The sequence below is a fragment of the Camarhynchus parvulus genome, chromosome 1A (genome assembly GCF_901933205.1).
Source record: "Camarhynchus parvulus chromosome 1A, STF_HiC, whole genome shotgun sequence".
Classification (NCBI taxonomy): domain Eukaryota; kingdom Metazoa; phylum Chordata; class Aves; order Passeriformes; family Thraupidae; genus Camarhynchus; species Camarhynchus parvulus.
This window is the reverse complement of record NC_044586.1, coordinates 23859631-23885819: the sequence shown is the minus strand read 5'-3', so window position 1 is coordinate 23885819 and position 26189 is coordinate 23859631. Positions and strand designations below refer to the sequence as shown.

At 48.0% G+C, this 26189-nt stretch overlaps 1 protein-coding gene across 1 annotated transcript; it reads right to left on the bottom strand.

Annotated features, from left to right (window-relative positions):
• Positions 1 to 3089: 3089 nt before the first annotated feature.
• On the bottom strand, positions 3090 to 26075 carry SREBF2 (sterol regulatory element binding transcription factor 2). Its single transcript, XM_030959832.1, has 19 exons — positions 25895 to 26075; positions 21225 to 21611; positions 20126 to 20307; positions 18853 to 18993; positions 16856 to 17077; positions 15640 to 15754; positions 15264 to 15445; positions 14286 to 14478; positions 13154 to 13335; positions 11842 to 12115; positions 10969 to 11138; positions 10603 to 10771; positions 9913 to 10033; positions 8314 to 8423; positions 7015 to 7147; positions 6338 to 6506; positions 5033 to 5218; positions 4033 to 4144; positions 3090 to 3421 (listed from the first exon to the last, which is right to left on the bottom strand). The coding sequence occupies exons 1-19, from the start codon at positions 25974 to 25976 to the stop codon at positions 3201 to 3203; spliced, it is 3351 nt and encodes a 1116-aa protein (XP_030815692.1). The 5' UTR covers positions 25977 to 26075; the 3' UTR covers positions 3090 to 3200.
• Positions 26076 to 26189: the final 114 nt, after the last annotated feature.

Sequence of the window (26189 nt, the reverse complement as noted above, 5' to 3'; positions counted from 1 at the left end):
CTGCTCACAAAACCTTCCCCCGGGGCAGCAGGGCTCAAAGCCTGCTCCCCCACAGGGTCCGGGGAACCCCCCACAATGGGGGACGTGGTGGGAACACAGCTTACAGGGCCAGCTGCAAAACCCTTCAAGCAGCTGCACAAAAAACAGATCTCCTCTGTCTGAAGTTTAATGCTTCTGACAGAGTTTTACCAGAGGGAGCAGAGAAACAAAGAGATGGAGCGAAAGGACATTGTTCTAAAGCAAGGTCAGGTAACAGCCTTCCTCCCCTAGAGAAGCTCCTAAAATTGCAGGCTTCTGGCCCAGCTCCACCTTGCTTGGCTCTGCTCGAGCCATCATCCTCTTGAGCTGCTTCCAGAGGAGCATGGAGACACCACACTTGCTCCTCCAAGGGACTTTCACTGCAAACGGTACCATTCTGTTCTCTAGGTCATCCGGACAAAGGACTGACAGCTTCATGAGGCGCCTCTGAGGTTTTATGTCTCTAAAGGACTTTTCAAGCTCACCTCTGCTTAAGAGCAGCTGCTGGGTGGGATGAATAGAGCTAAGAGAAAGAGGGCAGGTGGGAGGTGGTGGTAACATTCATCTTTATTAGGTAACAGATGCTCAGAAGCCCTGGAACAGGGTTTTCAGACAGCAGGTATGTTCCCTGGGGAACTTCCCCACCACCAGTTGCATCTCATATCACAAAGCATCCCTACTCTGAACTCCATGTGGATAAATAAGACTTTCTTCACATAATCCATAAAACAATTTCCTCCCACCCACAAACCGAAAAGTTACAGTATATACACACACATATAAAAAAAGTTGTAGGGACAGATGGACAGCAAATTTTTGAACAGTGTAGAAAAAACAGGGCAAAGATCCCTCACTCTGGAGGGGCCAGAGACATACCAGCCATGCTAGGACCCTTGGTACTTCGTGCTATTCACTACCTGGGTTTCAGCCCAACAGCTTCTCCCAGCTCCTGGCCCAGCCAGTACTCCCTGCAGCCCAGCCCCCAGGGCTCACACTAGCAATAGTGACAAAGTGAAACCTCAGCATCACTGCTTTCCCAAAGCCTTGCCTCCCATTCTACTGAAGCACAGAACTGCCCATGTGCTGCACGCAGACCTGGAGAAATGCAAGGTAACTCAGAGGTTGCCACAGGCAAGGAGTTTCTGTATTTTAGGAAAAAAACTTGACAAGGAAGAGAGCATGAGAGCCACAGAAGAGGGGGAAAAAAATCAGGAAGAGGCAATCTACTCCCCCAAAACATGATCACTGGTAAGCTCATGAACTTGGCAATGAGCAATCAAAATGTGTACAAATCAAGAGCTGTTCTGCACTTAGGGTACCTGTCAAAGCTGAAGTTGCTGCCACCAGAGCATCCCCTACACGGATCAGACACTCTTGAGAGCAACCTCTTCCCCTCAAACAATGAGCCCCCCCTCCAACCACTGACTCCAGGAAGCAAGGGACACCCCAGCCAGTAGGACAGTACTGGCTATTGCAGCTGGGTATCCACCAGCTATTCCCCAAATAAAGTGGGGGAGGTAGGCAAACACCTTCTGGTCCCCATGCTTTTGTCCACAGCTACAGACCACAATTCCCACTGCGAACAGGCTTTGCTGGGAGACAGGTTTCTCCTGGCCCCAGTTTCCATCTCTTTGAAGCCAGGCAACTCCAGGACTAGCATTACCTGTGTTCAATTACTGCAGCACGTGAAATGGCCCTCCCAGATGCCAAAAGACTCTGTGCAAAGGGAAACCACAAGCCCCTATCCTTCTCCTCTCATTTTGAAGGAGCTCATGCCTCTCTGCAAGAACTGGATACATGTAAAGCTTCTTGCAAAACAGTCCAAGTTTGCAGGAGCTGGGCAGTACAGGCTTGATTGGGACAGGATGGGTTTGGATGGCTGCCGGTATCTAAATGCTTCGAGCTGCCAACACAGAGAACATGCCGGCCGTACACATGGAGGGACAGCAATGCCCACTTGCCAAATGCTGGCTTCCACTTATGCACATGTGATAGGGCAATCACTCTGCACTTCTTTGGAGAGATGCAACAGGAAGGGCAGAGAGAAAGAGGGCGAACCGTTCTCTCCCTGTCCCAAATCCACCTCCCACTCCTGGAAAGTCACAGGCAATTCAACACCTGCAAGTCAAACTGCTCAGAATAGCAACGATAACAAAGCTGGGAGACTTGCACCCTAAACTAGTGCCTCCCAATCCTGCAGGAGCTGTGGAGGAGTTAGAGAAGGTAAGGAGAAACACCTGAAGACAAGTTCTGGGACTGGGAGTTGAGTAACATAAAAAACTGTTTCTAAAAATTGTTTCTGCATCAACAAAAAGGCACCAGAGAAGCATTCACCCTTCATGCCAAGTGCAGGGCACTGCATGTCCACCTCTGCTGCCACCCAGCACCAGATGACCAGGGATGCCAAGGTCTTCTATCAGGCTCTGCTTATTGCAGTCTGCCACAAACCCACCCCCTGCTGAAAACTGGAGGCAGCTATCACAGGAAAAGATGCATGAAGCAGAAGGGAAGGGAAATCTGCTGCACTGTTCCCCATGTTTTTGTAAAGCCACAAACATTCCTATAAAAAAACCTGTATAAAAACTGTAGAGAAATTTTTCAGGCAGTACTGGCCCCAAGTGATACTCCCAGAGCACCTAGGTAAGTTGGGTCTAGGGGGCTTCAGTTTCCTGACACACAACTCAAGGAAAGCTGGTGCCTTCCCCTCTCTTTTGGGAACAGCTTTAGGCCCCAGCAGCCCCATGGGACAAGGCTTGAACAGATCCTCTGCCCTCCCCAGAGATTTCCTTTCTGCAGAGGTGTTTGGAAAGGGAACAAAATACCCCTGAGGACAGACACGGGATGTGCCACTTCTCTATGCCGTGGGCTTGTGGGCTTCTCTCCCAAGCAGGGACGGGTGATTTGTGTCGGGGCAGCGCTTCTCAACAGCCCCAGGCATAGTGACAAAAACCACAACTAGACAGATTCCTGCTGCAGTGCCTGAGAACAAGCAAGGAAGCTAGTAAAGCTAAACCTGGGGCAAGTTTAGAAAAAAATCAAACCCAAAACCCTCCCTCCCTCTCCCACCCCATCCTGATCCCACCAGCACAGCCCTAACCTAGCACTTTTTCTAAAGTCCAGAAGGGAAGTCCAGGCCAATGCTCAACCAGGCTGTCTTTGCACAAAGGGAACTCCTGCCGGCATTAGGAGGCAGCGATGGCTGTGCCCCCACTGAGCTTGACGATCATCTGCTGGCAGTCGTTGCAGGAGCGCTTGTCCCCCACCTTCTCCAGGGTGCGGGCAGCCTCGGCCAGCAGCACCGCGCGCTGGCCCGGCGACGACAGGAAGGACAGGGGGAGATGGCGGCAGGCCAGCAGGATGGCTGTGGCTCGCTCCCTTTGGCCCGGCAACGTGTCCAGTTCACCTATGGGCAAACAGTGAAGACAGAAAACTCATAGCTACCATCTGCATGAGAAAACCCCACCACGGAGGCTCTCAACTGCTTCACTGGCTGGCATCCTCTGGCTGAGCCCAGAGCAGGGGGCATCCTGAGGGCTTTTAGGCTAGCAGAGGAGAACACTGAGCTAGAGTCAGGTAGAACTGTCAGTCCTTGTCTTCTACAGAGGCAGTTCCTTTCAGCTCACTTCCTAGGGCTCAACCCAACATTGGCATGCATGCTTCCCATTCCCTGATATCCTTCATCATTTGGCTCTTCCCTTTAAAATTCCCAGCTTCTGCCTTTGCACTGACTGCTCCAAACCCCAGACTGCCAAGTTCTGTGCACTTGTAGCTTCATGAAGGCAAATGTTTTCCAGTCTGTTCGCCAACACCTCCAGCCCAGGGCTCACAGCTCATGTTAGCTGGTCTGTAGAGAACATGGCAGAAGCACTGCCTTGAGCCACAGGCTGATGGCAGCTCATTATCCTGACACAGCAGAAGACATTGCAGGTTGTATCTATGCCCCCACACCTTGCCCAAGCACTGTCCCCCCCAGTCCCACAGGCAGTGGGTCGCTGCCTGGGCCCCAGGGCTGACCTTGTTTGCTGCTCTGGGGCGTGCGCCGCCTCAGGCTGTGCTCCAGCAGCTGGTGGGTGCGGGTCGGGCTGGCACCTGCCATCAGGCGCACTGTGGCCTCGTGGAGGAAGACCTGGAAGGGAAGGCAGGATGGAAGATGAGAGGTGGGCTGGCACAGGGACGATGCTGTGGCTGAACTGTCATCCCTCAGCCACGACATTTCAAGAGCAGAGCACTGACATCTTGACAAAAACAGAGACCCATTTCCACGCTCCTCCCTCATCTTTCCACCTGTGTCTGGGGAATTTGCAGGTCAGGGCAACCATGAGGAAGGGGAAAAAAACCTGACACCTCACTGTGAGTGGCCTGGAAAGGGGAAGGATTCAGAGCAGGGAACAGGGTAGAAAAATCTGAGAGCAAAATTTGGCACTGTGGTCCAGGCAGGATTCTCAACCTATGCTGCTAGTGCAGCGCTTTGGTACCAGCACCAAACTTTGAAATCTAGAGTTTGGACAACACCAGGACAACTCTCATGTCCAAGTATTAGACTCTACTTCCTCTATTGAGGCTTAAAACTAGATGAACTGAAGAGAAGCAGGGAAATGCCAAGAAAAGCATCTGGGGCTCTACAGATGCAAAAGGCATTTGACCCTCCAGCAACTCAGCAGAGCCAACACAGCTGAGGAAGCTTCCTTCCACACTCCCCAGAGGCACAGACCCAGTGTGAAGCCACCTTAATAGACAGGATGCCATGGTTTTGGCAATACACATGTGCTGACGGTTTTCCATGCAGAAACTAAAGTGGGTACTTCCCCACATGCACTGAACTCCCACAGGAGCCTCCCTCATCCACCACCAACAGGAAGTACAGAGGCCGGTAGTGGAAGAGCATCCCACCCCAAGTATCCAAACCACGCAAACTCAGATACACCCTATCTTTCCAAGGGCACCAGCTTCCCACCACCCCAGGAAGGGCTACAGACAAGCTGGAGGTGGAGCAGGCAGGGAGGTGAGCCATCACCTTGCGGTAGGCGGGTCTGAAGCTGTGGGCCAGCTTGCGCAGGCTGCCCAGGTCGCGTTGGAAGCCCGTCAGCTCGGCGGCCGAGGCGTGGTAGGTCTCACCCAGCACCTGGCTGGCGTTGGCCTGCTTCTGCCACAGGCTGGTGCGGAGGGAGAGCAGCAAGTCACAGGCCAGCAGCTGGATCATCTGCAAGAGCCAAGATGCCCGGGCACAGGCTTTTAGTAACACATACCATTGGGTGAGTAACAAACTACATGGCTGCTGACACAGCCCATGGGAAGGAACCACAGCACCTCCTGTGGGGCTCCTCTGCCCTCCCCACTGTGTCACCCTAACACAAGGCACCAAAGGGAGCAGGTCTTTGCATTTTGCTCAAGTGGCATCTCTCGACCAAGACAAGGAAACATGCCAAGGGCACATTGCATCAGTGTTACGTGCCCTTGCCTGCACCTTTCACTGGGATCAATGCTAACAAGCACAAACTGATCCCATGGAAACACAGCCTCCTGCAGAGGTTTTCCTGCCCAAAAAGTGACACTAAATAGTGGAAAAACAGCAAAGACAGCCGTGCCACCTGCAGAGAAAAAAGAAGCAGTCACGGCACAGCTGACAGCGGCTGCCAAACCCCTTTTCCCCATCTGCTGCTGCCCCCTAGCACCACTCCCAGCTCTGGGAGGGCTCTCTGCCTGTGCTGCTGAACGGAGAGTGCCTCTGTACTGCACTGCAGAAACATTGCACAGTCACTGCCACAACATGCAATGCAACTACAATGCACTACAGCTGCCACCCAGCAACGACGAAAGGGACCAGAACCATGTCCCATATGCCATGGAGGGAAGCTCCAGTTTTATGTTATCCTGGAAAGAAGAGAAACAAGCCCCACACAAACTCGGGAGTAGCACAGCATAGTCACACTTCTGTGTCAGAGGATTCAAACATTCATGAGTGTGGCCTGAAACAAGCAGACTTGACTTAGTGATGTCCTGTTTTACAGGTATCACCAACTTGACCTGGAGGAGAGAGATGGATACTTTCCATCTATGCACGGCCAAATTCAAACAGGTCAAAGCACCAGAAAGGGGTGACAGCTACTGGCACAAGAGGAGTGAGAGAGGACACCATGCCCAGGGAGACAACACTGTACTTGTGGCTCTGCTCCCCCATACAGCAGAAACAGAACAATGGAAATGCCCTTTTCAAGGATAGGGAAGAAGCCAGCTACAACAGAGAAGTAACACACCTGCAGCAAGACCAACCTTACAACCAAGACACATTATGTGTTATCTCAGGGCTTACAATGCTTACATTGTTGAGGACAGTGCTGGACGTGCCACCGCTCATGTTGAGGCTGTTCCACAAGTGACTGCTGGCCCTCTCACAGTGACCCAGGGAGCTCTGCTGTCCATCTGCCTTTCCAGACAGAGAGGCCTGCATAGCTTTACACATGTAGAAGGTAGCTTTCACCAGGGCATTCCTGAAAGAGAAAGCAGGTTGCTTTCAAGCAATACCATGTCATGCTGCTACAGCATCAGCTTTCACTCTCCCACCTTCAAGAGATATCATCACTCCTTAGACAGAAAAAAGATGGCAATTGTTCCTCACCTACACAGACAGAACAGAGAAATGAGAGAAAGCTGGCAAAGATTCTTTAGTGCAAAAGAACAGAGATGGTGACACCATCCTTTCCATCATCACGTGAGTTTTGGTTGATTTTAGAAGGTGGGAGACTGTGCAATTAGAACAAAGCCAAAAGACATCCCTAAAGAAGCAGTTATGACTGTGACTTCCAGTCCACAGCTTTACTATCAGACTGCAAGCCTTGACCTACACGCGAACTACTGAGCCCACTGGCACTTGTAGAGCACAAGAGACACGCAGCTCCAGAGCACAGGTAGGTGTGACTCTACAGAATAGCACTGGGGGAAGGAGTCACCCCTGTTTAGAAGGAGCAGCAGTTTGAAAAGCGTACAAGGCCTACGCACTCTGACATCTCCAGGGACTTTGGCATGCGCTCCACTTCTGCGAAATGTGCCCTCACAGCTGCATCGTCCCCTCTGAGCCAAGCGATTGCCATGGCCACGGCTGCTGACCACCAGCGGCACACCACGTCGGGACCTGCAAAACAGAACCAGCGCCTGCAGCCTGGGAGAGCACACCTGCCTCCCTCACACCTGGAGAAGCGGACAGGTAACACAGGCCCTTGGCAGCGCCTTCCTCTGGGATTGATGCTAATGAGCCTAAACTGATCCCATGCGAACTCAGCCACACATGGGAATGCTGAAATGTGCTGCAAGAACACAAAGGAACTTGGCAGCATGCAAACACCCTAACATCTGACTGCAAGCAGAGTTTTGGATGGCATGTCTGTATCTTGTCAACAAGAATGTATCCCACCATCTTGTCTAGAAATTTGTTGACTTCCTTCCTGACAATGATCTCCACTCACCACCCCAAAATAACTCCACTCATGATTGGCACTGATCACCATAAAAGACAGTACATTGGGTTCCCTATAGAATTGCCTTTATTATTTAACATCCCCTCAAAAACTTCCCAAACTTTCCTACTATGTTTGCTCTATACATTTTAGGTACAGCAGTTGATTTGTGTCTAAAGCTGCACCAGCATCCCACTGAGCTGCCAGGTGCCGTCTGTACCAACACCAAGCTAAACAAATACTGCAGCAGCCTATTACCAACCCAGCCCAGATGAGCACATGGCTCAGAGGGATTCTGCAGCCCTTGCTGTCCCACTAAATATACACCAAGGGACCAAAACAAGCCCTCCCAATACATGCCCAGAGCTTGCTTACAGCAGAGGCTGCAGGTCTCTGGAGATTGAGGAATATATCTGACAGCCACCGTGAAAGCGGGGGTAACCCAGTTCAATAGGTAATTAAATGGAAAAAAACCCTTCCTGTACTTCAGCTGCAATGCTGCTATGTTTGTTTATATGCTCCACCCTTCCTCTCACTTTGCATTGCTAGGAGCAAGCTCTCAGGCGAGGGCACAGGGTTCAGATTGGAAATAAAATATTGCCCAACAACACAAATAGCAGCAGTCCCTGGCTGGGCACTCAGCATTATAACATAGAGCCAAATTTATAAGCCTTCTTAATCACTTTCTTCCAGTCTGAGCTGTGGTACCACACTGGCATGCAATCAGGCCTCACTCCAAGGACTGCATTTCTCCTTGACTAGAGTTTGAGAGGTGGTAGGGAGAGGAAGTTTCTATTGGCAGTAAATTCGGCATCTGAAAGAGCTTCAGTTCTGCCAGACTTACCCAGGGCAGACTTGAGTACGGAATTGCTGGCAAAGGGTGGGGCTCCACTTCCCATCGAGTCCAAGAAGGAGTTGAGCAATTTCAGGTACTCCATGGCACCCGAGAATTCACTGAAACAAGGAACAAGGCAGATCTTTGCTATGCTGTCAAACAGAAAATACCAAGGCACTTCTCGTTCACAAGTCAAGTTTAAACAGTGCTGAACCTTTAAGCCCACAGAAAGTTCAAGCTCTACAAGTAAAACACTGGCGGACTGAAGAGACCACACCCTGATTAGAAGTGCAGAACAGTGCTCTGAGAGGAACAGCTTCACATCTCCCCTTTCATGACCACCAGCACAGAACTAGATTTAACCTCAAGGCTCACCTCAAACACAGACATATATTACAAGTTGATTATAGGCTCCTTTTCAGTCACTGCCTCCAAAAGAGGCTGAACTACACGTCCCTGATTATTTGCATATATGCAAATATGTAAGAATGGAAGTGATAGCATGTTCTCAGCACTGGTCAGAGAAAACAGCATATGCAGTAATGACCTAATTTAACTGGGACATGCTACAGATGAAGATCTTGAGCTCCCACCCCTAGAGTGGGACAACAAAGCTTGCTCTTGTACTAGATCTAGTCCTTCCCATGAGGAGACAGGACTCCTAAAGTATAGTGACAATCCACCTCCCTTATACAAATCCTTTTATCTTCTCTTAACAGCAGCATCTGATCATGAGCAATTAAATCAAACTGTTGCTCCTTCTCTGCCAGGAAACAGAGACTGGGAAAAAACCTAAAGCTACAGAGTATTTTTCCTACACAGGTAGGGAAACTGGATTATCTTCCCATCTGACGCTTTTACCCACACTTTCTGGGGACAGGATCCTTACAGAGCTTCCCATATATGTATGTAACATTTGCCTGGCACCAGCATATCTGGAGATCAGCAAGAAACAGTGCTGAATCACTAGCAAAGGCTGGGTTCCTGCTTCCTGTGGAGTCCAGGAGAAAGTTGGACATGGTTCAGTAAAAAAAGCTGCTGTTTCCCACCTATTTTCTCCTTTCATTTGGTCAAAGAGCTTAGAAACAATAACGATTATGTTCAACATCATCTTTCCTCCTCTTGCCACATGTCTGTCTGGTTCTTTACTGCAGGTAAATGTCACACTCAGAACACTCATGCACAAAGTAGCAAGCTGGTGGGTTCACTCTCTGACCTGCCAGACCTTCATGCTCTAAAAGCCCTGGACATAGGTCCTGGGCTATAGAAGAGGTAGGTGCATGCTAATTTTTGTTCTCCTGAACATTAAACTTTGTCTCAGCAGAGAAAGTGCCATCCATTTAGTTGAGCAATCAACCAGTATAACCCCAGCTAACACCAGAAATCCCCTTCACTCCCTGGTTCACCTTTGACTTGAGAGGTTTTAATGCCAAGAGGCAGAGCTTGCTCTGCTAATAAACAGTGGTGGTCAGACTAGCATTGTCATTCCAAGCCTGGAACAAGGACTAACCAAGCAGTTTGCCCCACAGCACTTGGTCAGTGGTTATGAGCTCTGCCTCAGAGCCTGCTGCTGTGGCCAGCAGTGCCCAGTGGGCCACACATACTCACCATGACTCCTCCTCCTCTTGTCCTGCTACCTCTTTCCTACTCTGAGGCTTCACAAGTGAATCCACTGCTCGCTCTAGCAGGTTCTCACAGAATGCCTGATGGACCTGTGCAATGGGATCCGCTAGAGAAAAAGGATAAACCAAACCATTTAACTTGCATATTGCCCCAGACACGTTCCAATACGCTCAGAAAGAAGAATCAAAATGTAGGAAAGAGCACGATGAAGAATAGTAGAAGGAAATCCTCAAGAAACTAATTGAATTATTTAGAGACTAAGTTTTAGGGTTTTTTTATCCTTTCAATCCCCTTGTAAAGCTGCAGCTTTTGACCAAAGATCCCTCTTGCACTTCAGCCTCTCAGCAGAACAGTGACGACACTGCTCTGCAGAGGATAAACCTTGGTCACCCCAAAGTCACTCCCCAGACATTCAGGGTCAACCTTTGGGTTCTGTTCCAGCAGATAAAGACACAGCAGTATGACACAGCACAGGATACAAAGGGTGGCAAGCCAGACGCTGCAGGCTGAGGAGACGTTTCAGCTTCTCATGCCCTCTCACCCATCAGAACCACAAGCAGGGTGGGGATAAAAGAACACTCTCAAACATGACACCCACTTTTGTCCCAAACAAGAGTGGAGAGACTGCCTCAAAGCACTGGGATGCCCCATACTTGGGAAATGAGTGTCTCTCACCAGGATTCCTTTGCGTGCAGTACAGGCTCTCCTTCGCAGCAGACTTCACCATCCAGCTTCGCTCCACAAAAAACTTCTGTCCCAGGGGGTGGCAGAGCCAACGCAACGAGTCAGGAATGGCACTTCGCTCCGAGCTGCACAGGCTCTGAGCCTGGCTGAGAAAGTAGCTCTGGTGAAAGGAGAGGGCAAGATGGAGAACAGTGAGGAAAGAGCAGCACTGCCAAGGACAAAGATCATATCATAATTGCAGGTCATATTATAATTGTAGTGCTAGTAGATACCCTCTCCAAGATACAGCAGTGCCAGCTTCCAGGCTTTCCTAGATCTCTACTTGAGGGTGTGATAAGGGAAGATAACACAACTCACCGCCAGGAAACCAAGCTTGCCTCCACAGCGGGTTTTCAAGCCAACTGCAGCCGTCAGGTGGATTTCTGCCATTGTGCTGGGTGGGATTTTTTCTTCTGCACACTCAGCCAGATTCACAGCACACAATGCCATGTGCAAGCCCGAGTAAGCTGAGCTGGAGGGAAGTTTACCTGTACCAGAAGGAGAAGGAAAAATGTTAATTTTTAATCAGTAGTACCAGCTACTAAATACTACCACAATTTGCAGGGCTACTATCCTAAAGAAACAACATGAATCTCTTGATATGAGAAGCTTACACTGCTATTGCTTCAGCTGTTCTTACAGAGCTCTTTTATTGCATGAACCAACAACTAAACCAAACAATAAGCCTCAACCAATAGCTGTTGCTACCAGCACTAGAAGTAAAAAGTGCACAAACAAGACCGATCGACCAGTAAATGATGATGATGATGCAAAGAAAAGACCCTCAATGCTTCCTGACATAAAATCAAAAGTCAAAGCAAAAAGCACAAGATCAGAAACCAATATTGAGTCCTTTTCCCTAAAAGACCTTCATGGCCTACAAAAAAATCACACTTAACAATCTATAAATCCATAATTAATTAGTTAATCCGACTTTGAGATGCTGCAGACAAAACTACAATTCTAAACAGCACTGAAACGAAACATTTGAAATCCCTGTCACATAATCCTGTCATCGACCAATGAACCTGTTGTGTTTTATTAAGTGGCTCCTAAAATTTGTCAGGCTAATTTCTAACAGCAGCCCTCCCAGAGAAGAGAGGCTGTAGTGCTCTCCCTGAATGCTCCAGGATCAGCTGAGTCTCCTCACTAAGGAAAAACAGACAGCAGATCTGCCACCTCTGCTCCCACCTGTTATGTGGAGCTGATGGAGCTTGTGATATGCCAGGGCAGCATCCCGAGCACTGGTCTTGGCCTCATCCTCGAACCCTGCAGTGGCCTCCCTCGCCCGCCACTGATGAGAAGTCCTCTTCAGCAACCACCGCACCAGGGCCAGCTTCTGCAGACTGTAGCGGATCACATTCCAGGACAGGCTGCAGGCCAAGTCCAGGCGGGAAGCTGGCAGTGCTCGCCCGAGTACTGACAGGCAAGTCTGCAGGTTTGACGCAGCTGCAGCAAAATCACCCTGCAAATAACACAATGAAAGGTTCAGCAACAAAAATCCCTATCAGAGACACTTTGGGACCTCCTTGGCACTGGGAGCAAGGCAAACTCATGTGCATGTCGGGACAAGATCTTTAGCAGAAGGACATCAACATAGAAACTGAAAACATAACAGCAGATTACACCAGCTTGAAATATGGCCCTAAATAAACTTTCTACACATGGTTCTGATTCTGTACTCCCTGTGAGACACATCAGCACTAGATGAAAAGAGCTTCCTGCCTTGTCAAACACCATGGAAATTTCAGGGTGCCTCAACAATATGTTGTATATAATGTTATGATTTTGGAATGTTGGAGGACACAAGACAGATGATGGACTTTGGACCTGGTTAACATAAGAGATTTGATAACAGGATGCCTTGGCAAAAGCGAACAGAACTTTGAAAATTAGACCTAGATTGCAAGAAGATTAAATCAAACGGGTTTACCGGAGAAAGAAAATCCCATTAAACTCTGCAAGCAAGAGATGTTGTTATATGCATAAGTTTGTGTAGGTGATTTTAACCTAATCGTTGTAGTACACATTACTAGTCTCCCTGAAATAGTATATAAGCATTTGTATTCCACAACAAAATCAGATTCTGATCACCGAGTCAGTCTATCTGCCTCTTTCCATCGTCAATATTATAATATAATGTTTCCTCAACAATAAAGAGGACTTCCAAGAGGCTAGAGGACAGCAGACAGACAGAGCAGAGGCCAGATTCTGGACAAAACCCAAGATGTTGCTGCCAAAAACTAATACAAGATGCAGTAGCTAGCAACAAGGACAGAAATTAGGATACTCTTCCTCTGCTTCCATGCCTCACTAACTTAGGCTGAGTAGGACAGTAGTCTGCTCAGAACAACCTGGCAACAACTTGTCTGAAATCACACAGGATGATCCACTCAATGAATACAGTATCTTGCATGTGCCAAGCCACTGCCTCATTGGGAAACATTTACCCACAATCCCATCTAAAAGATGCATTTGATGCAAAACAACGAGTCAGCTTTACCCGTGCCAAATCCAGGTCCGCTTGCTTGCGGTGCCTCCAGAAGGTGACCGAGGACCTTGAGTGCAGCCGGGTCACTGGCTCTCCGTGCACAAGGAGCTTTATAAACACACTCAGTACAATCACTCCATTCACGAGCCACAGGATTAGCGTGGGCATCACCCAACCGAACCAACCAGCTGCATCTACAAAGGATATCCCAAAAAGGAAAGTTAAAATCTAACCTGGACACCAAAAGCCTGGCAATACAATGAGGGCAGACTCCAAAGGGTGTCCTGCTACGCTTGCCACACGTTTAATTAGCTTTTGCAAAGAGTGCAGTTCAATCAGGAAACACCTATGCCAACACCTCTTAACCCAAACTCCAACCCTCAACATTCCCAACGAAATGATTTTTACAACATTGATGTATTTTAAAAAATTATCAGCACTTAGTTTTCCAAGAGCTGTCTTCTGATTTTTCTGTAAGACACACTCACAGGTACCCAATACTCCAGTATAATTTTCCAATCTTTGTTAAATTTACAAAGCAACGCTGAGGAACCATATTTAGCATCAGAAAAACAACTGCATGCCTACAGCATCCCCCCACCCTCTCCTAAGCTGAACTTTTAACTATGAATTTTAGGGAATGAGTGTATCAACAAGCCCAGTTGCAAGACTCCATAGCAACAGTATAGTAATACTTTATGTTTAAGTGACAAAAATCAGTCAGTTACTTTAAAATCAAATACAAAGTGAACATGCCTCAAAGACTGGGGAAGACAGGAAGACACCCCTTACCCTGAACTACTTTTCAAGGGTCTATGCCAAAAACCCAAGCTGCTGGACTACAAATAGGTGCCACCTCAACCTCATCACACTGAGCCATGGCTGGTTTTATGCAAGAAGAACATTGGATGTGAATTGGAGCCATATCCAAGCTGGCTCTCCTTCCACGCCCTGCCCTGCAGTCACTGCCCCTCCCCACCCACTAAACAAAGGTCGTACAACTCCCTGAGCACACAAACCCATCCCGCTGAACCACAGCCACCCTTCACTTTGTGACCATCAGCCTTCACAGCTGCAGGTGGCTTTTAGGGAGACTGTAAGGCTGGACTGTATCCCCATGGCCCAAACCATGCCAGCCCTTTACCTGACTTGATGGCCAGCACGTTCCTGCCAGAGCCATGGCGCACCAGGCTGTCGGACTCGGGGCTTCCTCGCACATCCAGGAGGGATGTCAGTGGATTGAAGGAAAGGCAAAGGAATGTGAGAGCACACAGGAGCATACGAGAGCGATCCACCATACCAAGTGCCACAGGAGGAGAGTCAGGCTCATCTTTAACCTTCACGGGAATAGGAATGGAGAGAAAAACAAGAGAAAACCCAATGTTTACCATTCTGGAGCACAAAAAATGTTTATGCCAAGGAAGGGATAGGGAATAAGGAGAAATAGAATATATATAAATTTGCTTTTGAGCTCCAGATGAGCAAGAACTCCAGTAAAGCTTTTCTTAGCTTAGTAAGATAAGGCAGAAATATCTGACTGCCCTCAACTTCCTTCTGTGTCCAGCCATGTCAAGTATTAACTCTAACTGTATCCCTGGGTTAGGCTAGGATTAACCTTTGCTACCCTTACTCTTTTGAGGATTTCCCACAAAACCCACTTCTGTGATCTCCACAAAACAAACCCATAAGCCCAAGGCAGCTAACAGCTTTTTGTTACTCTGATTACTTATGGTCTTATAAACCGCAACTGATGTCACCATCCATTTCCAAGTTCTCCTGCTTTACTCACTGGACATACATATCCTGGAAAGCCATGGGCCCCCTGGGTAATGAATGTGCACTCTAAGTCCACAGAGACTGTACAGGGGCTTAAGGATAAGCACAGTTCTTCCAGCAACTAAGGCAGGGCTCAGGTAATACAGCTCAGGAAATAGTCTCAGTAATTTAAAGAAAGATAAAACACAAACAGGCACCCTCCTCACCCTTACAAAGGATCTCTAAGCCCTGCAAATCCGCTTGCCAGATGTCTACCGGTTCCACACTTGAGAATAAGAATTTAAATTCTGGCTCTTAAATATCCTGAAGAAGATCGCTTGAATTTGACAGTTAAAGTCACAACTACCTTTGCATCATCAAGGAGAGGGCTTCCTGGCTCTGAATCAATGGAATAGGGAGAGAAGCCAGCCGGAGATCCTGAATCAGATGCTGGAGGAGACATCAGCAGCACATTCTGGTTGAAGTCATCAATCTTCAGGTCTACATCGTTGTCAACCAGACTGCTCAGGTCAATGCCCTTCAACAGCTCTGAAAAAAATCAGAGTGCATTATGGACACGTTTCTCCATCCTGACTCCTGTCAGTAGCTCTCAGATTGGCTCAGTCATCTGGAGTAACACTGGCCACTATCAATACAACCTCTGTGAAGGATAAGAAACTGCAAGTTACATCCTACATCCATGCTGACTGCCTCCCATCTGCTACAGAGCCTCCACAACTTACTGTTTTTTTGGTTAGCCAGCTTCAGAACCATGTTCTCCTGCCTCAGCTTATGGTTAGCTTGCTGCAGGTATTTAATGTAGTCAATGGCTTTTCTCAGGACGCCAGACTTGTGCATCTGTAAGGAATTAAATGTACAAAAAGCTGTTTATATTAAGAGCATCAAAGGATCACTCCTGCCTGTAAGAATACCACAACCCTTTGTATTATGTGATGAAAAAAGGGTATAAAGGACTTTCAGCAGTTGCAAAGGAGCCATTAGCAGAGCATGCTCTGTGGGCAGGGTATCAAAGATAGACAAGGATGAGGTCTCTCTAAGATCTTTTAAAACAGTACAAGAGAAACAGATTAACATCCAAATTACAATGGACTTCACACCTAAGGTTTCAGCCAGAAACAGTCCTTTGAAAGTATCACAGTTTGTAAATGAAGTGGATCAGTTCTGGGACAGAACAAGCTGCCTGATCACCCATAAATTCTGAGATAAGTAGGTCCCTCCTTGTCTTACTTGCTTGGCTATCTCCATGCAAATCCTTGCTTCCAGCAGCAGTGGGCAAGTTTATCTTCTAAACATAAGCCAAAAGTACTGCGAAGCCACTGCACACTACCCATGTTTGTAAAAGCTTCCACTTCCAGCAATAGGAGATGACTTCACTAGTGCACTGATTGGTGCAGTAGTCACAGAAGGTATCAAGAATACTACAGCTTGCCTCACCAGCATGAGGTAAAGCAAGTAAGAACAAACCCTAAGTATGTGGTGCAAGAAAGCTTCCAATATTGGAGCAAGCAGGAGTTTTTACAGCTCAATGTCTAAAGGAAATAAATTGGAAAGCTCTGTAAACCTCATCCTTACTGCAGTCACATGGAAAAGGAAACTTATTTGAAACAAATCTGGTTTAGTAGAATTATCAAAACATCCACTTGGATATTCTACATAGAGAGCCTATTTTAAGTTAGACCTAATTAATGTAAGAACAAATTCATAAGGTATAGCTTATTTTCAAGAAACAGTACCACTAGCATAGTAAAATTAGTATTTTACAGATGACCCTTCCTGAATACAATATGGAACACAAGTGATTCTCACCAGCCTTACCCCAATACACGTGTGCATGCTCCTAACAGCTGCATCTACCCAAATGCTTCATTTGGTAGAGCAAATGAGCACCTGCAGACAAGTATTTGTGACACCACATTTGCACTTATCTCCCATCTTTACCTTGGCATCTGTCCCCATGACCAGGTCCTTCAGCTCAATGATTTTGTCATTTATGGATGACCGGTAGCGCTTTTCAATGATGTTGTGAGTTGTTCTCCTCTCTCCTTCTTTGGGTGGTTCAGGTTGCTTGACACCCCCAGGAACTTGTTTAATAGGCACCTTTTCTTGTCCCACCATCACTGGCATTGTGGTCAAAATGGTCCCATTGCTTCCAACAAGGGTCTACAAAGACCAGGCATAACAAGTGTCAAAAGCAATCAGCCAATTTAGGTAAGGTTTATGATGGCAAAGGAGGAGTAAACAGGAATCAGGAAAAGTTGGTACAGCTCAGAAAATGTGTGAGATGCCAAAACCCTTCCATCTTTCTTGGCTGGCACAAGCATTGGCACAGCAACACAGGAAAAATCTGTCACTCTGGCTCCCACACTGGTCACTGTGGAATAGGAACATCTCTTGTTCTCCAAGCACATCAACACTTCTGCCAGTACTATGCTCTGTTCATCCACTTAAATAGAGAAAGGGACTAAAGCTCCTCCTTGTTCCCACAATCTTTACACTCCCAAGTGTCAAAATCCACCTTTTCTTTGGACAAATAGTCATGAAAACAGCAACAGCCTACACTACTTCCAATGACACAAGTAACAACAATGCTGGAAAGGATCCAACTATGAAAAAACAACCTTTGGCTTGAGGAACACAGTTCAAATTGATTTGAATTTCATTAGATATGACAAAACCAACCCATAAGCTATAAAAATGCCTTAATATGAGGAACTAAGACTAATGAGTGATATACAGCAGAATGGAAAGCTCAAACTTAGGCATCTAGATGTAGGACAGACCATCTAAGCAAACTAAGGCAGTATGCACTCAGAAATAAAAAATTATGAATCCCACCAGAACAGCTGCACAGAGGGGCTCCTAGGACAGGTGTAATGAAAGTTCAGACTGCTTAATCCAGCAAAGTGAGATTTAGAAAGGTGCATGTGCTCTCTGAAGTACACCAAGGATCAGGGAAGCAAGTAGCTATGGAGAGTAAGAGTTATTTCTGTCTAAAGACAAACATAGTAACTAGCCTAGAGTAGCTATCCATGAGAATAAACTAGTAATGAGCAATTTCAGAAACAATTTTGACTGAAATAGTCTTCTAATTGGGATACCAAAAATTAATTCAGTTTCACTTCAAGCTGGAACTTGACAAATAAGCGAATTTAGGTCCTATACCTATCCTTGGCTAATATCTACCTAATTTCAGTGTGCTCAAACATGCCTCAGACAGACACAACCTCATAAGCCTCAAGTTGTGTAAAAACGTCATCTAAAAGCAAGTAGATTATTGAAGATTTTAGCCTGGCTGCTAATAAGCTTCTAAGAAGCCTACCATGGTATTGCAAAACAAGTAAAAATTTAGGTCCACACTGACAAGCTTATCTCCCCCAGTAAATATTTATACAAAGATATCTGTTCAGAACATACAAGACCATAATAAATGTTTCTTTGGGGGCATAAATTTCTAAGACTTGATTAGAAGTGGAGGCCAAGAAGCACAATTGCCACCTCCAATGAATATGACAAATCCTCCCTGCAAATGCCTCTGAAAAGTAGTTTAATTAGTTGTCACATGTAATGTACAACTATTAGACACTACTGAGGGGCAAAAGGAAGTTCCACAGGTACTCTGAGCAAGTTAGCTTTTGGCTTCAAGTTAAAAACTAGACTGAGTTTTCAGGTCGTATTCCTCGTAGTACCAGAAAAAGTTAAACAGAAATGTGCCCTTGATCTTTGCTTACTGGCCATGGGAAGGCAGCCAAACAATACAATCTGTGTGCTTACCCTTGACAGAAACAGGGTATTACTTGCCCTGGACGTGTTTACAACAGCCCTCAAACCCCCTTCTTGTCTGTGCCACTGCAGAACATGAAAGCACAAATCTCTTCCTTGTATTAGTAGGAAAGGACATCAGTGAGTAGAGGGATGGAAGGACAGCCATAGGGTACCTGCAGAGCTGTGGTCTGAATGGGAGCAGTGAGTGCTGTCAGTGCTGGGTTCTGTACTGCAGCCATAACAGGATTGCCATCTGTTTTCAGGGTTGTCAAGACCAGGGAATCCGTTTTTATGATCTGAGGTTGGACAAGAACCTAGGTTGAAAAGAGTTACAGGTGAAGAGGAGAGCAGGCTCATATTTCCCTACTGATCTCAGTAGCCAGAGGTAAGCACTGACAGAGCTGTAATAGCTTTACCACTCGGTGGTTGGCAAAAGAGCAAGGTGAGTATTTCTTTGACTTGTACCCTGCATCACCTGGATGCTTTCCAATGCAAACCCTGAGTAGGAGACAGGCTGAACAGCAGTGGATAGCGTGGGGCAGAGGAACCACCAGGACAGTGGTTTTCAAATCAGTCACCAGAAGTAAACAAGTATATAAAAACACAAAAGAGCTGATGGAAAAGCTGCTTTCCCCTCTCCAGTTACACCTATAATTAGCTCTCTACATTAACTGTCTGAGTATTCAGTCTAACACAGCTAGGACAGTCTGCTTTGGCAAACACCCATAGTAGCTTCTCCCTGCAATTTCACTGAAAGGATCTGTACCTTTAACATCAAGCAGATCAAAATCCACTCTAGGTTACTTTGCTCTTATTTCTTTCAAATACCTTGTTGACTCTCTGAGAACACCAGAGATGGCATAATACAACTAAACCATAGCAACTTTGTCATACTGAGTCTCATAGACAAACATTTTTCTTTCATACAAAAATGCACGAGAGTGAAAAAAAAATCACATGTAAAACAGTAAAACTATTTAAAAAAAACATGACAGAAGAATTAAAAGAACACATTCCACTATCAACCAGTCCTTATAAGATATGGTAGAGGTGATGGACGTGCAAAGAAGGCGACGAAAGTCAAAGAAAGCCTGTTCAAGTAGTTTCCAACTGGGTTTGGCAGTACCAAGTTAAAAAATAATTTTAGACTGCATTTAGTTACTGAAAACAGTTGCTGAGCATTGCCCAGAAGTCACATCACATCTCACAACAGGAACTCTCACATATGACCTGCATGAAGCAAAATGCTTCTGGGCCACAGGCTGGCTAGAACCTCTCAGGTTTCTAAATCTCTCAGGTTTAGCAACATTTGTGCAGAAGCAATCCCAGCCAGGATCACCAGCCCTACAGCTTCACTATTTCTCCCCAGGCAAGCCAGGGGACCAGACACACAAAAGCACTTTCTTGTTCTGCTGGATTCCCCCATCATGCTGCATTTTTACTTACTGGAACCTGCTGAACCTGTGGTGCAGCAACAGTCTGGACCGTGGCAGGCGTTAAGGTCTGGATGGTGCCGTTGGCAGCCTGCGTCAGCACTCGCTGGGCCTGCACCGTCTGCACCTGCTGCTGGATCGTCACCGGCTGGACCTGCGAGGATGTCACCAAGCTCTGGACCTGAGGCTGGAGAACTGAAAAGCAGAAGAAATGTCAGAAATGGTCAAGAGACACACATCTCCCTCCTGGAGCCTGGAAAGGCTCCTAGCATCACTGCTCTTCTTCCCACTGCTTCTTAGTACGCAGCATTTATCCAACACATCCCACATGCTGGGAAACTTCCAGCTGCTTTGGTGCCCTCGGCAAGAGGGCACTGCACCTCGAATAGCAGCTTTCCAGGAGGCACAGATGATCAGCTAAGAGAAAATAGAGCCAAAACCCTTTAGTCTGACAGCACAGGACTCTGTTTCAGTGGCATTATACAGGCCATCCAAACTGCACTTTCCCACTCCCCCTGGTCTTGGTGGATCATAGAACCTATCTGTCATGTAAAGAATCAAAACATACTGAAGAGGATCAAGTCATCCAGCATCCACAAAGGAAGATTGCTAAATACTCCTACAGGTGTCTCTGCTCAGTGCAAGCACTGAGCTCCATAGTTTAGTAGATAAAATGTGCCTTCATTCCAGACTGCTGTGTGGGACAGACTGGATCTGCCCAGTGTACCCATCAGTGGGAGGACAGGGTTGCCAACAATGATGTTTTAAGACATCTTTTCTCAAGCCTCCCAAGAGCCATGGGGCAGAAGGCCAGGCCAGAGGAGAAGAGCAAGACAACAATTATAGTAAGAGGTCGCACAAAAACACTTAAGATCTCATTCCTGACAATTCCTCATGCTCCCCAACTCCAAAGCCATGCAGGTAGGAGAAGGGACACCCCACAGGCAGCACCACAAGAAAAGGATCATCAGGCTTGTCATGGCTGAGGATGCACTTGGAGTTTGAACAGTGATGCCCTTTACTGCAAGTGCGCCAGGCACATCCACAGCCTGAGCATCCTGGAATCTCAGGTGCACCAGGCACACCCGTAGCCTGAGCACCTCAAGCACTACCTTGGAAGCTTGTGGCTGCATTCTGGTAGATGACTGGCTGCTGGATAATCCTGGTCTGGGGAGCAGAGCTGAAGGTTGGTGTGATCATGACGGCCTGCTGCTGGAGCTGAGGCTGCACCGAGGGCCGTGGCTGCAGGACAGGGGCCGAGCGAGGAGGGGCTGCAGGCGCCGTCGGCGCCGCCTTCACCGGCAGGCTCTGGAGCTGGGGGGATGCAGGGGGTGCAGGGAAGGTCTGCAGCTGCACCTGGCTGTAGGGACGCTGCAACTGCGGCTCCAGGGTCCCGCTGCTGCTGCCACTGCTGCTGCCACCCTGGAAGGTGCTGGACAAGGGATCCATAAACAGGTCTGTGAAGTCTCCTCCCTGGTTATTGACAAACTGCAGCATCTCTGTAAAACAGAAGAAAATTTGTTCAACACTATTTCGTCACCTGCATACTTTGACACCTGCCATTTACATCATGGAATTATGGTGTGTGGGCACAGAAGGGAGCTCTGGGTCCTTCAATACCTTCAGAGAACACCACACCAATGCAACACCTCCAGAGAGATCAGGACGTGGCCAGCAGTAAAGCACGGTTGCTGCTGTTCAGGGCAACAAGTAAGACCCTCCCTCAACACTTTCCAGACAACAAGATCCAAGCACAGACTAGAATTTAAAACCATCTCAAATATACATCCAAAATATTAGAGTCTTGTTCCATCACTCCTTCAGTCTAACCCTTGCAGAAGGAAAAAACCAAGCACCTCCACAATTCCAGCACTAATCATTCTCCCATCCAACTTTTGGGAGCTTTCAAGTCCCCTGTCTGTACTGCCCCACGGAGTATCTGGAAAAGGAAGAGACAGGATAAGAATTCATCTTATCTCTCTTTTACTTACAAGCATAACAAAAATTGGGGAAAAACCATGAAAGGAAACACCACTTTATAAAACTGTACCAGGATAAATCCATGCATGTGTTTAAAACATCAGAATAACTTTTTCTGTTGGTTTTATTGTTGCCTGCAATCACTCCACAACAGGTTTTCTCCAACCCACCTTCTCCAAGATTTTATGAACCCACATCCAGAAGCTCCTACTGCAACACTATAGGCCTTTCCCCTAGAGGTGAACATTTCACAACCAAGAGATCATTGCTCACAAGCAGAGCTGCTTCTTCCCTCCATCTAATCCAATTTAATACCTGAAGACATATGAATGCTTTCCCTGATCTGTGTGCAGGCAGTGGCATGAGGAATCCAACTTTCTTCCCCACCCCAGGACCTGTCCCTGCTGCACTGGCTCTTCCATGGTTTTCTGAAAGTCCTGTATCTTTTTTTCTGGAAACAGGAAAAGAGGGGACCCACAAACCTAAGAGAGATTATAACAAAATAATAAATATGAGTTTAGGAAGCAAAAAACAGTTTTCTTATTTATAGGAAAAAATACAGCAAAGGGCTTCTTACACCAGGACCTTTCTCATTCACAAACCCCAAATGATGTTGCTGCTGTGATTTATGAAGTAGGTTTGAAGCAGTAAACTTTTGACAAGAAGTTTCCATAGATTATATCCCAGCAATAAGAGGGCTATTAATTTGCTCAGCTCTCTGAAATGCCACCCACACATTATCCAATTAATTTGTCTGACACTGCTTTGTCTGAAACAGAGCAAAGGGATGAATCCTCCTCCAAGCCTCCTGCTCCCTCAACACACATTTCGACATATTTCTGTGATACTACCACTCTTCCCTTTGGATAGCAATCCTCCACACCCTGACACACATTTAAGCACTGGCCATGACCACTGCTCTCAAGAACTGGAGTCTGTTGGAGGGAAGAGCTTGGGAGATGTGCCCTCCTGACCTGTTCACAACCTGACACTAAGTGGGGATGCACAGCTCTCCCAGCATGAGGCAGCAGCCACCCTCAGGACCAGCTGGACCAAACCCTTGTCTCCACTCTTCACTACAGGAATGAAAGATTTATTTTTTTTAATGCATTGCTTTAACTGGCTTTCACAAAACTGTTTCAAGATCAACATCTGCCTGAATATTAAACAGCTCTTCACATTCCAACTGACTTCAGCTAAGCCCATCCCAAATAACCCTCACCATGATAAAACTGATAATCCAGACTACGTCCCAAACTCTGCATTTGATGGTATTGCTATTTCACTATCAGACAGCACAACTGCAAGTAGGGAATAAACATAAATCAGATGAGATTTGCTCTGGAAGAGTAAATTCCAGCATAAGAACAAAATTTCAAGCACTGTGTTTTAAAGAATGTTGTGTTCAATACAGCAGATTCAATAGATTATTTTAAAAACTACTCCTGCTCTCACAAGTTAAATCACATCTTTATGACACACTTAGCTTTGACTAAATGCAAGAAGTCTTAAGTTTAATTTTTAAGAATTAAAACTGCCAGGAAGTCTGGCAGTCTTAGTTAAAACCAACCTCTTTTAAAGGGCTCAAGAGCTTTCCTAATAACCACACACACAAAATTAAAAGCAAGAGAAACAGCCAAAATCTAAATCTCTGCTTTTTAAAACACCTTTGCCTAGCCAGAAATCAGAACATCTACACTGACTGTGAGAAACCTCAGGTGCTTCTGGAGCCATCAGGGATAAACCCAGTGTCACCAGAGCACTGGCACCCTCTGGGCCAGAGAGGTACCTCAGGCCCTAAAGCAGAGTGACCTTACTGCAGAACAAAATCCCAGCCCAACCCAAGGCTAAAAAATATCAACAAGGTATTACAAAACCAAAACTGAGCCCACCAAGGGCTTCTGCCACTTTCATGAGCCCAAGGCCTGAATACCTGGCAGAAAGGCAAGGGCTGGGCTTCAGCTACCTCTCCCAGGCAGTGGCTCAGCTCTCCAGCACAGAGGCTGCTCTTCCTCACACTCCCGGAGGTGCTGTGCTCTGACAAAAAGAAAGCAGCAGAGACCTCAGCCTCAATAGACAGAAACAACCTCTGTCCTGAACCCTGATGTGCTTCGACCTCCCAGAGACTCAGACCTTGAACTCCGATGCTGCCCAGCAGTGCCTGCCAGCAGGAGATGCCCGTGGCTGGTGGAACAGCTTGTGCTGGGGCAAGAGGCAGAGCCCTGGGGCTCAGCACCAGGGCCCCCCAGCCACTCTTGTGCCCTGTCTGGAAGTATGAACCCATATCCCAGAGCATATCCACCACAAAAAACCAAAATCCACGCAACAGGCAGTGAGGAGCCCCCTCAGTCTGAACAGGAGAGGAACACCCACAAGACGACTTAAAAACCAAATGAAAACCCATGAAAATTTCAAACCCTGAGATGAATCCATGCTGATGCACAAAAAAAGCCGGATTGTCACATATCCTTCCCTTGCCTTCCCCGGGAAAATCCACCCCTGGAGGTGGGGAGGAAAGTGAAGCCGTTTTCCTAAGTTACTCATGGCTCTGAATCACACCTCCCAGGGCACACCTCAGCTCAGAGCCATTGCTGGGTTCATCAATTCCTCTCAGTTTCCGTATGGAACCTGAGACCTCATTACGTGGTGCTCAAACAACAGCAAACACCTCCCCCAATGTGCACTATCAAACTTCATGAGCGATAACCAAGCCCATTGCACTCTCATAAGGTAGATTCTTCTTTTGTAACCTAAGAAAAAAAGGAGTATAAATTTCACTCCAAGCTATGTGGCAAAACAGTGTCAATTAGAAGCCTAAAAGTACTGGTAAAATTTCATCTCCCAGCTGCTAAACAAGGATATTTTGGACACTCCCAAAACTGAGCTCTGTTTGGGATTACAGCCCAGCAGAGCAGTGAGCTAAGGCAGGAGCTCATCTCCACCAGCCTACAGCACAGACCACACCGAGAAATGTCATTTTAAATGGGGTTTTCAGGAGCTGCTCGGTGTCACCAAAAATACACATAAAATAGGCGTCACACGCAGGCGCTTCATTTTGCTGCACTTCGGTGGAAAACAGGGGTTTTCTCACAGGTCTGTGCTGTGCCAGCGATGCAGTAAAGTTTTAGGATGACAGGGAAAATGGGAAATTTAAGCAGTTAGAGCTGTTTCGATGCAGGAGGGCTTGGAGGCTCGGCCTCCCACGGGCACTAGTGGAGGCACAGCCTCAGCCATCACTCAGTACCTACGTTCAAAGAGCCACGAGGAACCACGGGGGGACCGTGGGCAGCGCCGCTCGCCCCGCAGGTCAGCGGCAGGAGCAGGGGGACACGGTCAGCGCTTTCCCCGACCCCTCCCCACGCCGGCCACCGCGGAAGGGCGGGCTCGGCAGCTCGGACCCCCACACCCCCACCGCCTTCCTGCGGCTACGGCCTCCACTCCAGGCGCGCAGCAGCCCCACCAAAGTCGCTCAGAAGCGCTCCCCTGACAAGGCAGACACGCGTGGCCGCTCCCAGGCGAGCGCTGCCCGGCGAGACGCGCTCCGCTGCCCCGCCTGTGCCCACCCGGGATGGTGGCACAGGGGGATGCCCGCTGCCCTCGCGCCCGTGGCAGCCCATATCGCGTGGGAAGCGCCCCCACCCCGAACACTCCAGAAGCACGATCCAAGGACCACCCGCCCACGCCTCCTGCCCCAGCAGCCACGGGCCCGCGCGGGGACACCCGGGCGCTGCCCCCAACACGCGTGGGGAGCCCACGCGCGCCGTCTCCACCCCACCCCCCCGCTCCTTCCCGCGGCGCCTACCGTCGATGTCGCCCAGGGTGAGCTCGTCGCCCAGCTCAGTCAGGGTGTCCATGCCCTCGGCGGCCAGCTCGCCGCCCTCCATGGTGCAGGGCCCCCAGCCGCCCCCGGCGCTCAAGCGGAGGCTGCCGCTGCTGCCGCTGCCGGCGGGCGCCGCCGACCCCGCGCCATCTTGGGCCGGCCCGCGGCCCCGCCCCCGCAGCCCGGGCGCGCGCGCCCCCCGCGGTTTGTTGTCAATGAGACCAGGTCAGCCCCGGCCAATCGGAGGCCGCGGCGGCGCGTGGTGTGATGGCGCGTC

Coding starts and splice junctions, on each gene's coding strand:
- SREBF2 (XM_030959832.1), bottom strand. CDS start 25,976: ATGGAGGGCGGCGAGCTGGCCGCCGAGGGCATGGACACCCTGACTGAG. Junction 17,078..18,852: donor TTCAGACCACAGCTCTGCAG/GTACCCTATGGC, acceptor TGGTCTTTGTAG/ACCCTTGTTGGAAGCAATGG. Junction 15,755..16,855: donor TCATGGGGACAGATGCCAAG/GTAAAGATGGGA, acceptor AATTCCTTACAG/ATGCACAAGTCTGGCGTCCT.